General features: G+C 42.7%; 2 protein-coding genes across 5 annotated transcripts in view; both read right to left on the bottom strand.

The window, feature by feature from the left end:
• Positions 1–10,253, bottom strand: part of il21r.1 (interleukin 21 receptor, tandem duplicate 1) — a 32,690-nt gene extending 22,437 nt beyond the window's left edge. For all 3 annotated transcript variants that reach the window (XM_077574870.1, XM_077574872.1, XM_077574869.1), the window contains exon 1: positions 9,854–10,253. The gene's annotated coding sequence lies outside the window, so the exon portion shown is untranslated. The remainder of the gene's footprint in view (positions 1–9,853) is intronic.
• Positions 10,254–11,238: 985 nt separating this feature from the next.
• The window catches only part of nr2f5 (nuclear receptor subfamily 2, group F, member 5), a 49,481-nt gene continuing 46,902 nt past the window's right edge, over positions 11,239–13,817 (bottom strand). For both annotated transcript variants that reach the window (XM_077575792.1, XM_077575791.1), the window contains one exon: positions 11,239–12,576. In XM_077575792.1, the coding sequence (XP_077431918.1) occupies positions 12,254–12,576 (323 nt within the window). In that variant the 3' untranslated portion in view covers positions 11,239–12,253. The remainder of the gene's footprint in view (positions 12,577–13,817) is intronic.

Raw genomic sequence — 13,817 nt, forward strand, 5'->3', positions numbered from 1 at the left:
CTGGAATTCACCTGGATTGTTTCCTTCAAGTCAAATCCGCTGACTTACTTTGAGACTTTTTCGTGCATCTTTTCCACACAACTTCATGTTGATCAGTAAAACTGTTGCTGGGGGCTCATTTGCTCAAACTAGCTGTTTATCCAGCCTTGACAGAGCTACTCTTATTATATAATGGAAGCAGAAATGACCCCAAATGGATACAATGACTTGATTTCCACATCATTAATCTGCACATTTTCTGTTTGCGTCGTCTACTCCTGACATTAAAAATGGAAGCGCAAGATGAAAGATTTAAGCAAACATACAGTGCTCCAACCACTGCGTTTCTATGCCGCCATCGTCTTGACAACCGAACAAAACATCTACGGGAAAAAAAAAAAGAAAAGAACTTGGGCTCAGAAGAGGCTAAAAATAGATGCTGAGTTTTAATACAATCGCCAGATTCCGCCGCAACCCGGGTCAAACCGGAGACAAAAAAAATCAGCTGAGTTCTAAAAAGAGATGGGAGGCATGAGGGTGCGGAGTGAGTGTGTGTCCGTGTGTGCTCTTGTTTTTGTCACATAGTGGGGTCATGGGGGTCGTGGGGCCCACCCGTCCATGTGGGGCCATTTTGCTGGGCCCCACAAGTTTCGACCTCTTTTTGAGGGTCAAGACTTGGTTTTAGAGTTTAGGTTTGAATTTGGGTTATGGTTGAGGTTAGGGTAAGGAATGGGGGGAGGCAATCATTTTTGATGATTGCGGTTCGGTGAAGGGGCGAGGAAATGCATGATGTCAATGAGATGGCCCCACAAAGATAGTAAAACAAACGTGTGTGTGTGTGTGTGTGTGTGTGTTGCGAGCAAGAGAAGGAATCCGCTCCGGCCGTAGCCCGCTGACCGCCCGTCGAACCTCCCTCTGAACTCAAGATGAACCCTAAACTTCACCATCTTCCTGCGAGCCCTCGAACGCTGTGGAAAACCGGCAGAGTGACAAACGCACGCACGCACACACGCACACACACACGTATTTAAGTGTCCAATACACTTACATTAATATCAGACTTCATACGTGTCCGATTTTTGGATGTGGATTTCAAAGAATGCGCCTTTTTCTAAGCGTGTCCCAAGACTTTTGCTCACTCCCGTTCATCACATTGCAGAAAGCCAATATGGGAACATTTGCAATATTGACAGAGACTATAAAACTTTTGGAAATGATTTTACCACTCACGTGCACTTTTAACATTTTAGCGTATTAGAACATATTCAACGTAATCAAATCACAATTTCAATGATTGATTAGTGCTTGTTGTCACTCTCATTGATTCTCCTGTTTATTTTGAACTCCGAGTTGAAGTTTAAAATTGTAAAACCGCTGCATAAAACAAATCAAACATTGTATAAGTTAATGACAACATTCTCAATGAAAGCTTTTATCATCTGCTAGCTTAATGCCAAAATATCACAGCAAACTCAATTGTGGTACGAATGAAAATTAGCTTAGATTACGACAGAGAGAAAATATGGCAATGTTGTCATGTTGCTCAATTGAATATTCAAATGTAATTCAGTCCTGTGGCCCATTTTTCCATTTGGAATTTCTGATCTGAGCTAAAAATATAACAATCCAACGTTTGTCTGTTTTTTGTGTCACCTTATTGTTTTTTTCTTCTTCAAATAATCACCCCTTCAAAAATGGAAAGAATGACAGATGCACGTCGTGCCAAAGGATTTCCCTGCAGTGGCATCAAGTGACAGCAGAAAAATGCGAGTCAAACTGCTGCAATTTGTAACCTTGCTCGTCATCGACCCCCCCCCAGAACCCCCCAGAACGCCCCACCCCCGTTTAATCCATCTATCTGTCAGCTCAACACCAGACAGAACCCGACCCATTGCACTCGGCGCTGACCTGTCCGTGACCCATCCCTGCACTCTGCCTTCCCTCTTCGCTGGCTGGGGGCGGGGGGGGGGGGGGGGGGGTAGATAAAACGCTAACGCAACTACTGTTGCTGCGGCAGAGGCGTGTGATTGTGGCGTGTGCGTGTGTGTGTGTTTATGGAGTGACTTTTTGACATGATTGTGGAAGCGAGAGAAGGCTGGCCAAAGGGCGGCGCCGTACGTAGCCTGACTTGGACCACTTTAGAGTAAAGGCCAGTCCATTAGGGACGGCATGTCGGCTCGTGGGGGGGGGACACAAGTCGTGCAGCAAGCGGGAAAAAGCGCATTATTTGTGGATGGTTGCTTTGCACAGCGTTGCTTTTGTCCACAGAGGTCATTTTAGGCTTGATTTGGTCCTTCTGGGGGCCATTTTGAAAGATATCATTGATTTTCTTCAGCCCCTGAAGCCACTTTCATCTCGCAGCGTGAAATTTGCTCTGCATATCTCTTATGAGTAGACCCCAAAAAAGTCTTCATATGACAGACTTAAGATGACACATGAAGTCAACGCTTTCTGTTTGAAGCGACCATTTTGCAGTCGATTTGGCCGTTTCCGGGAGTCTTTCTAAGAATGAAGTTGTTGTACAACATTTGGAAAATCCAGCCCTGAAGCCAGTTCGATTTAGAACCGTGAAATTTGGTCAAAAAGCCTCAAGGACGTGCCTGAGAAGACACAGCAAGTCTGCCATCTTAAAATAGCCATTTTTGTGTGTGTGTGTGTGTGTGGGGGGGGGGGGGGGGCATTTTAGCCATTTTCAGGGTGCTTGAAAATAGGAACGAAGTCTTGTCATTTCAAAAAAATTCAGTCCTTGAAGCTGGTTCGATGTGGCAACAGCAAACTTGGTAGGCCTGAGCAGATCCACAAAATAAGTCTCAAGGAGCCACGCTTGAAAAGACTCACTTGGAAATAGTGAATAAGTCACGACTGTTGCCATCAAGTTGGAAATGTGTAACATGTATTGAGGCCCCCAAAAAAATTTAAAATTCAAAAAGTGCGCATAAAGTCCTTTAGTTCTCTCTCTGAATTTCTAGAAAGTTCCTTTTCTCGAGTGAACGAAGGATGATGCAATCTAATGCGATGCGTTGACAACAAATGGGAAAAAAACACCACGTTAAATGAAAAATAAAAATACAAAAAATAATAGTCATGTCAAACCCTTGGTTGCACCATACGTACGTGTAACCACAATTACGTAAGCCATTTTTATTTTTTTTTATCTTACATTGAGTAAGTCCTTCGTGGCAGTAGTTAGTGCTTTACTACAGAAAGAAAGAAAGAAAGAAAGAAAGAAAGAAAGAAAGAAAGAAAGAAAGAAAGAAAGAAAGAAAGGTCTTTGTTCACAATTGTTGGCCATTGTATTAAATGATTTTTGTATCCATCAATGATGTTTTGGTCCTTGAAGCTGAACGTCGAGTCGCATACCTTTAGGGCGGCCATCTTGAGTGTGAAGACGTTAAATTACATAAAGCAACAACCACGACAGACGGCTCACATTGTTCATACTCAGCGTGAGCACAGAGTGCATGGACGACAATGGGGCACACACTGTACTGTACAAACACACACCATCATCATCATCATCATCATCATCATCATCATCATCCTCAGCGCCAATTAGCGCAGCTGTGACCTCACACGTCCGGGTCAGCGCTTCGCAGCATAATGGAACAAAAAGAGAAGTTGTCCCGGAATCTGCGCTCCCAATTAGCGAGGGCGCTGAGCGGCGCGGCGCACAATAGCGCAGGTGAGAAGTTGGACGGGTCCGGGCGTCGCGCTTGGGACCAGCACAATAAGAGGACAAGGCATCGCCTGCGAGCCGCTTACACTTGACGTGTCAAGCGGCTCGCAGGCGACGCGACGTGGGAGACTCGCCGCCTTTCAGGGCCTTCCAACGTGACGTAACAGACGGGATTCCTTTATTTATTTATTTTTTGCACATTCCATATTCATTTATCTTCAGGGGCCACGGGAACAATCTGTACTCTAAGTCAGTCAATCCCAAGTAGAACATTATTTTTGACGAATGACAAATATGTCGTCGTTCATCCGTCCAGTGACGTATCGTGACAGGCAGAGCAATTAGACCGTCTTCCACTAGATGGCAGAAGAGCCAATAAAGCTTCCCAACAAACGTCTTCGTTTAAACCGAACCGAACCCACTAAACCTAACCCAACAAAAACGGTTTTGTCAGTTTTGTTCAACCTGACAGTAGTAAATTGGATTCGAGTAGATCTGAATGAAAATGAAAAATGAATGTAGGTGAAACTTTCAAAATGCAAAAAAACAAACAGTTGCCTTAGTTTTAAAAGTGCCTGAAAAATCCCAACCTAAGCCCTTAACCCAAATCGAATTTCAAGCTCCAAACTCGGGGAAAAAACAACAACCTTCGACTTAACCCCAAAGGTCACTCAAGCGCTAACTCTCGAACCCTAACCACAATCTTGCCATAACCCATCAACCTTGTCCTGTACTCCAACCTCGAACCTGAGCCTGAATTTTTTTGTGACAATCTGTCACTGACGTTTGACGTTGAAAGATGCGAGCGTGTTAGCTTCTCTTGCTAGCGAAGATTCTTCTTCATGTTCCCATCTGAAGGTTAATAATTGATCCCATGTGGTTCCGCGTTGCAAGTTGAGGCGGCCAACAGAGACGCGCATTGATCGTCGAGGTCAAATAGCGTCACGGGATCTGCCCCGCCCCCCTCGGCCCACCTTCCCATCAAGCTGCAGCAACGACGTGCTTGTATTTGCACGACGGCGGGCCGCGGGCGATCTAATGACATCCAGTCTGCCGGCAGTTTGACGGCCGTTCATGTCATTTAGCAACTTGATCAAGTGCAACAAAGAATCACATTGTTGACAGGAAAACGGCAACGAGTCGCATTTTTCTGCTTCACGAGCAACAAATTCAACACTTGATTCAGGTAGTTTTTTCCCCCCCAATGGAACCGATCCCCAGCAATTCACTGAAAAAGTTGTGGGGGGTTTTCATACTTCAAGTAGTCTATGATGCCACAAGCTGTCTAAAATAGGAAAGTAGTACCATTCAATGAACTCCCCTTTTTATCGTAGGGATTCCAGACGTACTCGCAACGGGTGAAAATCCACAATAATGGAGAAACCAGATCAAAACTTGTATTACGCAAGATGCATTCTTATTAACAAGTCAACGTTTGCTCGGCAACATTCGGGCCAAATTGCGGCAAGACCGGCGTGCCATCCTGTCAAAAGGCAGAAAACCGAATGGCGCAAAAAGCAAGCTGCCTCGGCAGTCCTTCGCGCTTCTGCCGGCACTTCCTTCCCGACGAAGCTCCGCGTGCTCGCGTCCAGCTTTGTATTCTGCACGCCTGCTTTAAAATCAACGCTAAAACCGAGACAGCAAACAATACAATTGAAACGACAATAACATGTCAAACCGAGTCCTCCTCATCTTGTTTCACAAACCTCTGATAGCTTGATGCTAACCTATCATGCAGAATAACACAGACATGCTAATGGAAATGAGTTGAACTGTTACAATAGAGTGAAACGTTCCACGCCAGCTTGCAAAAGATGAATTTCTGCAAAGTCGAGGTCATGCATTTGATTTGATATAAGATTAAAAATACTTACTAGTTGTTTGGACGGATAATTACAAATTTGATTCTTGTTTCAAGGAAAAGTATTATCGCTAAACGTTTACTTCTGCTGACGTACGTCTTCTGCTTTGCGAGCGAAACAACATGTCCGCCTTCGCCGAGCAGTACGGAAATGCTGTTCACGTTGAATAATCAGGCATCAACGGGCAAAAATGTAACTATATATCTTAGGAAAAAAAGAGAAAAAATAATAATAATAAAAAAGTCTAACTATATATCCTAGGGAAAAAAAGAGAAAAAATAATAATAATAAAAAAGTCTAACTATATATCTTAGGAAAAAAAGAGAAAAAATAATAATAATAAAAAAGTCTAACTATATATCCTAGGGAAAAAAAGAGAAAAAAATAATAATAAAAAAGTCTAACTATATATCTTAGGAAAAAAAGAGAAAAATAATAATAATAAAAAAGTCTAACTATATATCTTAGGAAAAAAAGAGAAAAAATAATAATAATAAAAAAGTCTAACTATATATCTTAGGAAAAAAAGAGAAAAATAATAATAATAAAAAAGTCTAACTATATATCTTAGGAAAAAAAGAGAAAAAATAATAATAATAAAAAAGTCTAACTATATATCCTAGGGAAAAAAACAGAAAAAAATAATAATAAAAAAGTCAAACTATATATCTTAGGAAAAAAAGAGAAAAAATAATAATAATAAAAAAGTCTAACTATATATCTTAGGAAAAAAAGAGAAAAAAAAATAATAATAAAAAAGTCTAACTGTATATCTTAGGAAAAAAAGAGGAAAAAATAATAAAAAAAGTCTAACTATATATCTTAGGAAAAAAAGAGAAAAAATAATAATAATAAAAAAGTCTAACTATATATCTTAGGAAAAAAAGAGAAATAATAATAATAATAAAAAAGTCTAACTATATATCTTAGGAAAAAAAGAGAAAAAATAATAATAATAAAAAAGTCAAACTATATATCTTAGGAAAAAAAGAGGAAAAAATAATAATAATAAAAAAGTCTAACTATATATCTTAGGAAAAAAAGAGAAAAAAAAATAATAATAAAAAAGTCTAACTATATATCTTAGGAAAAAAAGAGAAAAAATAATAATAATAATAAAAAAGTCTAACTATATATCTTAGGAAAAAAAGAGGAAAAATAATAATAATAAAAAAGTCTAACTATATATCTTAGGAAAAAAAGAGAAAAAATAATAATAATAAAAAAGTCTAACTATATATCTTAGGAAAAAAAGAGAAAAAATAATAATAATAAAAAAGTCTAACTATATATCATAGGGAAAAAAAGAGAAAAAAATAATAATAAAAAAGTCTAACTATATATCTTAGGAAAAAAAGAGAAAAAATAATAATAATAAAAAAATCAAACTATACATTATGGGATGTTTGTTAGTTTTTTTTCCTTTGGAGAAAAGACGACATCATGTGTAAGTTGTGGTGTTTGTTATTTGCTGGCCCGTTCCGACACTTTTCTGCCAAAGCAAAACGCTCAATAAAGCCCGGGGGGGGGGGCCGTGTGAACATGACTTAGTGGGTCAAACTCAGCCTGCGGACAACACCGATGCATTAGTGCCAGTGTGTGTGTGCGTGTGTGTGTGCGCGCGCGCGCGTTCGTATGTGTGTGCAGAAGCAGAAGGTACTAAAAATAAACCATCTGAAATATTTAACTTAGTGACCCAGAAAGGCGTCCCAGCGTAATCGTATGTTTGCACAAGCCGAGCGCGACAGCCATGATCTGATGAAGCCGCCGCCGCCGCCGCCGCCGCCGCCGCCATCGTTGTCGTCGTCTTGCCAAGAACGGCAACAAAATGTAGCAGAAAAGCAAACATCCGTTTGCACTCAACAAAATACAAACTAAATCATCGCAATGTGCTCTGAAGGCCGCATTTACATGATATTATTGATTTGTGTGATCTTAGTCCAGAGGTGTCCAAACTATGACCCGGGTAGTGGTTCAGTGCAGGGGCGGATGTTGTCTGGTGGCTTACAGGATCTCCGCCACAGCAAATCTGGCAAAATCCTAAATGATTTGCCTTTTAGAAAGTGACAGGCAGCACATTTGCCCAAAACACTAATATATAAACTATGATAATAATAAACAAAATTATAAATAAAGGGAGCTATATACGTATTCCAATACAGCATTGTTCCTTAAAATGATTGCATGAAATGAATAGCAAGTTTCTATTCTACTAATTTGTCATTCCTGATTGTAAAACGGCCACAAGAGGACGACCGGTATTGTGAATACCGATACCAGGTGGCGGCCCGATACCTGGTATTGGTACTTGTCCATCCCTCACTATTAGCTAGCCTAAATCTTTCTTCATAATCATTAATAAAGTGTTTTTTTGTTTTGATGGTGTTGTTTACATTTCCAACGTGGTGTTTGCAATTCAAATGCGATCAATTGGACTTCCCGGCTTCCTCGAATGCAGCCTCAAAGTCCGCTAATACTTTCCCGCTTTTGAACGAGCCTTCTTCCAAAGTTCATTTGGAGTTCTGCCTTGATTTACTCGAGGACAAGTAAGAAGGCCTTTTGGCAAACCGGCCGCGCGCCGTCCAAAGCTAATATGCTAACGAGCGTGGAGTCGGGTGGTCCCAAGTGGTCCCAAAAGCAACAGCGGCGCTTCCAGCGTCAACAGGCGGCCATCCGTCATCCTTTTTTTTTTTTTTTCTGGCCATCCGTCATCCTATGAAACATTCATTTCTTACAACCGGCATCATCCTCACGCCGCCGACAAGGGAATGGGATCGGCCGGCGAACCCCCCGTTCCGCTACGATCTCATTTGGCGCCCCTTGACTGACACCCCCCGACCCCCCGACCCCCCGACCTCCCGACACCCCGACACCCCTCGCTGCTGTCGAAATTGCTGTGCAGAAAAAATGTACATCACCTGCCTTATAAATCCCTAAAGAGGTCCGGACGGCAAAGTATGGCAACGGCATCAATATTCATGCGGGACAAAGTTCCCGCCAAGCCGCCTGGCTGGCCGGCCATCAATATTGATGCGTCCCTCAACCTCGAATGCTGCACGGCATCTGCTGCGGGGGGTTCACGCCCACTTTGCCTTGCTGAATTAGGACGTCGACGCCGAGCACGATAAGACAGGACAGGACAGGACAGAGGAAATTCACATTTGGTGTTGGTCTTCGCACCAGAAGAACAAACAAACAAAAAGCTTTCAAGCTAGGCCTTCAAATCTCACTTTCAACTTATTATTTTTATCATGTTATGTGGACAAAACAAGCTTTTAAGCCTGAGTTAGGATTTCAATGTAGAGCTTCAAACTTCCTGTCTCGATTTCAGCTGGTCCTGCCCATTAACTCTTGGACTGCCAGACGTTTTCAGAAAAGGATGCCGTGGGTGCCAGCCGATTTAAGCATTTTTGACTGATCTTTCAAGGTCCACAGAAAATGTTGTGTTTGGACTATGGAAACACACATCCTACCAAATGAAAGATTGGACTCTCATCTTTCATCAGAAAAAAGTTTGTTTCTACCTTATTCCGTTTTTCAGTAATCAACAATAGAAAATGGTTAGTTTCACCTCTGTTTTGAAACAAACGTCTTTTAACGTCTTTGGCACTCCTCCATAGGATTTTACTGAACGTTATTTAACGTTTTTGGCAGTCAAAAGTACCCAAAAAAAAAATCAATACTTAAAAATCAAATAGGACTAGTCGGATTAGGTTTTCAAATTAGGGTCTCAAACCAAAAGATTTCAAATTATGGTTTTAAAACATGTTTAGGGTTTCAAACTGTCATTAGGGTTTCAATATAAGGGTTCAAATAATGGTTAGCATTTCAAATCAGGACTTCAAATGAAGTTTCAGGGTTCAAATCAAGGTTTGAAAACCGGCTGGAACAAGCATGATGGTTTTAAGGGAGGCTTTTAAGAAAGGGTTTCGGCTTCAAATTGAATTTACAATTCGGGATTCAAACACTCATCATAACCCCAATCCACTTGCAGCTTTTCATTTGCCACTCGTGAACCCTCAACCTCCACTTTGGAGGCGTGCATTACATATTTGCACCGCCGCCCCCCCATAAAGCATATGAATACAAAAAACATATGTGGCCCAAGAGCAGGCGGGGGGGGGGGGGGGGGGGCAAACTCGGTCCAGCGTGTTTTCGAGGTTTCCCACGTTCAACACAGCTGATTCATATTGAAGCTCGTCAGCAAACTCTTCAGGAGCCTGATAATGATCCTGGTCATTGAATCAGGTGTGTTGGAGAAGAAAAACCTGGAAAACCTGCGGGCCCCGTCGTCCACACCAAAGGCCGTTTCAATGAGTCCTCACAAGTTTCTTACCGTTTCGGCCGCTGGTCCACGCGATGGCGCACTTTCTGAAAGCGATGACTTTTGAAAACGATGACTTTTGAAAGCGATGACTTTTCAAAGCGATGACTTTTGAAAGCGGGCTCCAGAGTGGACAGATTTCAAAAGGCGTCCGTCCAGACGCCACATGCGGGAAACTCCTCCAGTGATGACGACGCGTCCCGTCAGTCTGTCAACAACAATGGCGGATAGCCGCGTGGTCGTCGTTTTGCTCGGCCTCCTTAGCTTGCTTCTGCTTCTGCAGCGAAATATTTTGCTTCTTTATTCCCACCTTCAACAAGCCGTGTTTACTTGAATCAGCCGCCATCGTCACGTCTCCCGTGTTTGTCTTTTTCACGTTGTTTCCATACATGGAAAGCCATGTTTGTCTTCTTGGCTGATTCTTCTTCTACGCTTTCTGTTAACTCCCTGTCGCTGCGCTACAGCGCCACCCCAGTCTTGGCATACACATTACAGCCGTTGAACGTCCTCAGCATCTTCTTTTGGACACACGCGAGTCTTGAAGCGCTTTTGTGTGGACGAGATTTGTTTGAGGAACTTTGCTTCCGTCTGGCCCTCAAAGACTAACCACTGTTTTAGATGCTTCCATACTCCAACACACCTGATTCCTATAATCAGCTCATCAGTAAGTTCTGCCGAAGCCTGAAAAGGATCCTGATATTTACAATCAGGTGTGTTGGATAATATATTAATTAGAGAGATAGAAATAGTCTTCATGATACTCTTTTGGATCCCTGTTTTAAAACCCAAAACGTTTTTTGAAACCCTAAACTGGAACCTGAAAACATGACATTGTTTGAAATCAACCCTATTTGAAACCCAGCTTTAAAAGCCTAACGCTTTTTTGAAGCCTTTAAAACCCTAAACTGGTCTTAAAACCTTCATTTGAAAGTCGAAGTCTGTCTTAAAAGCCAAATTCAAAATCCTAAGCCAATTTTAAAGGCCTCCATTTGAAAACCTGAATTTTGAAGAAGGCCGCTTTGCAAGCTTTGGGAATGAGCAACAACGAGGCACATTCAGTGTGAGCAACCAAATTTTATTTGAATCCTTTCCAACGTTTGCGTGACGTGACGGACCGGCGAAACCGACGACAACGGTCGCCGGCCTCTCCGATGGGAGGCGGGGCCAACTTGAAAGGACTGCGACGCCGTTTGACGTCGCAAGTCCGAGCAAGAGAAGACGGAAACAAACCAGTCCAGGTTTTTGCGCAACATTTCTCCACATTTTTTAAATCCCTGTTATAACAGGTAACGATTATGGCACAGTCATAAGATAAATGTGACAAAGTCTTTTTTGTTCTAAGGCAAGTTCAGCTAGTTGCAGAAAAACACACCCACAATAAACACCCCCCCCCACCCCCCCCCCCCCCCTCAAAAAAAAAAAAAGCACAGGTCGAATAGTGGCATAGAAAAAGGATGGATTTGGAGAAGGCATGAGCGGGGAAGTGCTGCGCTTGACGAGTCAACTTTTTGGGGGGGGGCTTCGAGTTACCCCAACGCACTGAATACTTGGCGAGAGAAGTGGGGTACATGCTGGACTGCAAGCACCTGTCACATGTTTTTGGAATGTGAACCCAAAATGTGAAAGTTGTGAGGCAGATGTCCACGAGTCCTCCACAAAAACTTAAAAAAAAAAACGGTTCTATTTTTTCTCTCCCCACTTGTGAATAGGCTTTCAATAAAACCCATAATATTGTCACCAGTGATGACGTCTAAGCAGGGCTGCTTGCATCCAATTATGATTTTGTTGTTGTCCTTCTCTGCCAGAAGTTACGCGGGGGGGCGCAAGATGGCAGGAACTTTTTTTTGTGTGCGCCCTGATTCATGTGCATTGTCCGAAAAAAGAAAAACAAAGGAAAAAAGATGCCGGTGGGTACTAGTTAACCCCAAGGACAACATGAGTAGTCCACAGGTGTGTTGTCAAAATAGCTGGCCAAACCAATTCAGGGTTTCCCCAAGAGTGCTTCAGAGGCCTTTTCTTCGCGTCACTCCCACCATTGAGGGAAATACTTTCCAGGGCCAAATTGAGTTACCAACAACTTTTCGACACACTTGTAAAAATATTGTGCACTAAAAATTGTATTCCAAAAATGCAATTGTCATTGACTCAAACCTTTGAATCAAGGCCATTTTCATACGCTGATAATATGGATACTTGTGAACCTGAGCTTGACCCACATCAGCAGCAGAACCCCGCCATGCGGCGGGTGCGTCCAAGCAGACGCCACGCCGGACACAAGCGTCACGTTCGTCTTCGTATAAACAACGCACAAACAAAAAACGGAAAGACGTTTTTGGCGTTTGTCCTTTTTCATGTCATGGCTTGCGTGCGTCCAGTGTTTGTTTGTTTGTTTGCGTCCGGCCGGCCCCGGGGTCAGGGCCCGCCGTCGTTGTAGTGCAGCGAGACGGGCCTCTCGCGCTGCACGGCGGCGGGCACGTAGGGCCAGTTGTAGCCGGAGCCCGACAGCAGCATGTCGCGCAGCAGCGTCTCGATGGGGGTCTTGCCCACCAGCCGCACGAAGAAGAGCTGCTCGATGACGGGCGACGACACGATGCGCAGCGACGGCAGCCGCAGCAGCAGCCGGCCGAAGCGGTTGGGCTGGCTCGGGTACTGGTTGCGCACGTACTCCTCCAGGGCGCACTGCGACTTCTCCTGGATGCTTTCCACGTGGCCGGCGTCCGACAGGCCCATCGCGTCTAAACAACGACACGACACGCACGTTAGCGTTTTTGGCCACGCGCTCACAATGCCGAAGAAGAAGAAGAACAAAGACAGAAACTCGTCACCTTTTTTCACTCACAAATTTCAAGTACATTTTGCCAATTGATTTTTTCCCAAAAAGCGACTCCATGCTTGTGAGACCCGAGGCCTGCCGCTCCTGCTGTACCTGCAAGAGATCGTCTTTTTGATCTCATTTCGATCCCGCCTGCAATGCAGTCGAGTGGCCACCAACAAGAGCGGCCCGGCTCAGGTGCGAGAGTGGCTGTCTCCAAAGCTCAAGGTCATGAGTTTGTTCCTCAATGCTTGAATTACTTTTAAAAATCAATCAATCAATAAACCGGTCAAATGTACTCAAAACGCTCCCTGTAAAATTGACTTTGAACTTTGAACCCTTGCGTCATGAGCCAGCGATCGATTGATTCTCACAATCAGTGTGAATTTGAGCCTTTATTTCCCCCCCTTAGCAAGTCATTGTTCATCATGACAGTCAAAATGCAGTAAAAAAAAAGAAGCAACATTTGGAATTGTGAAGAATTTGTAAAATGGAAACTGGGAGAAATATTGAGGGAAAAAAATCCATGAAAATGTGAATGCCTAATTTTTGGCTGAAAACTTTTAGAAAAATTCATAACTTTTTGTGCCTACAGAAAGCAACGGTTGACGATGCACATCTTTGGGCCTAATTATTGATGGAGGTCAGTGATGGGCAACTGGCGTTTTTTGTTGGTTTGTTTGTTTTAAACTCACAAATTCCTCAAAAAATGATGATAAAAAAATAATAATAAAAATAAAAATAATTCCATTAAAAAATAGGAGAGAAAAAGAAAATAACACAAATCTGCGGGGGTCAAGTGTAGTTTTTAAGTTGTAATATTATCAATCACCACTAGATGGCAGACATGGTTGTAGTGAGTTGATTTTGGTGGAAAAAATGCACAAAATGAATTCTTGCACTTAATGTTCTCTTCTTCAGCCGTTTTGTGCTGCCTTTGAATGCTAATTTCATGCAAAGAAAAAAAAAATCTAAGTATGTGGTTAAATGTATTGTCAAATATGAAATGCATTAAGAGCACATATTTTTTGTCCATATTTAAAGTATCCTTTTTGTCATACATGTGGTTGTGAAATGTGTGCCCCCCCCCCCCGTGTAATACTGCCCGAGGGCCAGCAGTTGCCCCTCCCTGGCTTCTCATGTTGATGTGCATCGGGGTTTGTG

This window comes from Vanacampus margaritifer, chromosome 9 (assembly GCF_051991255.1).
Source record: "Vanacampus margaritifer isolate UIUO_Vmar chromosome 9, RoL_Vmar_1.0, whole genome shotgun sequence".
Lineage (NCBI taxonomy): Eukaryota > Metazoa > Chordata > Actinopteri > Syngnathiformes > Syngnathidae > Vanacampus > Vanacampus margaritifer.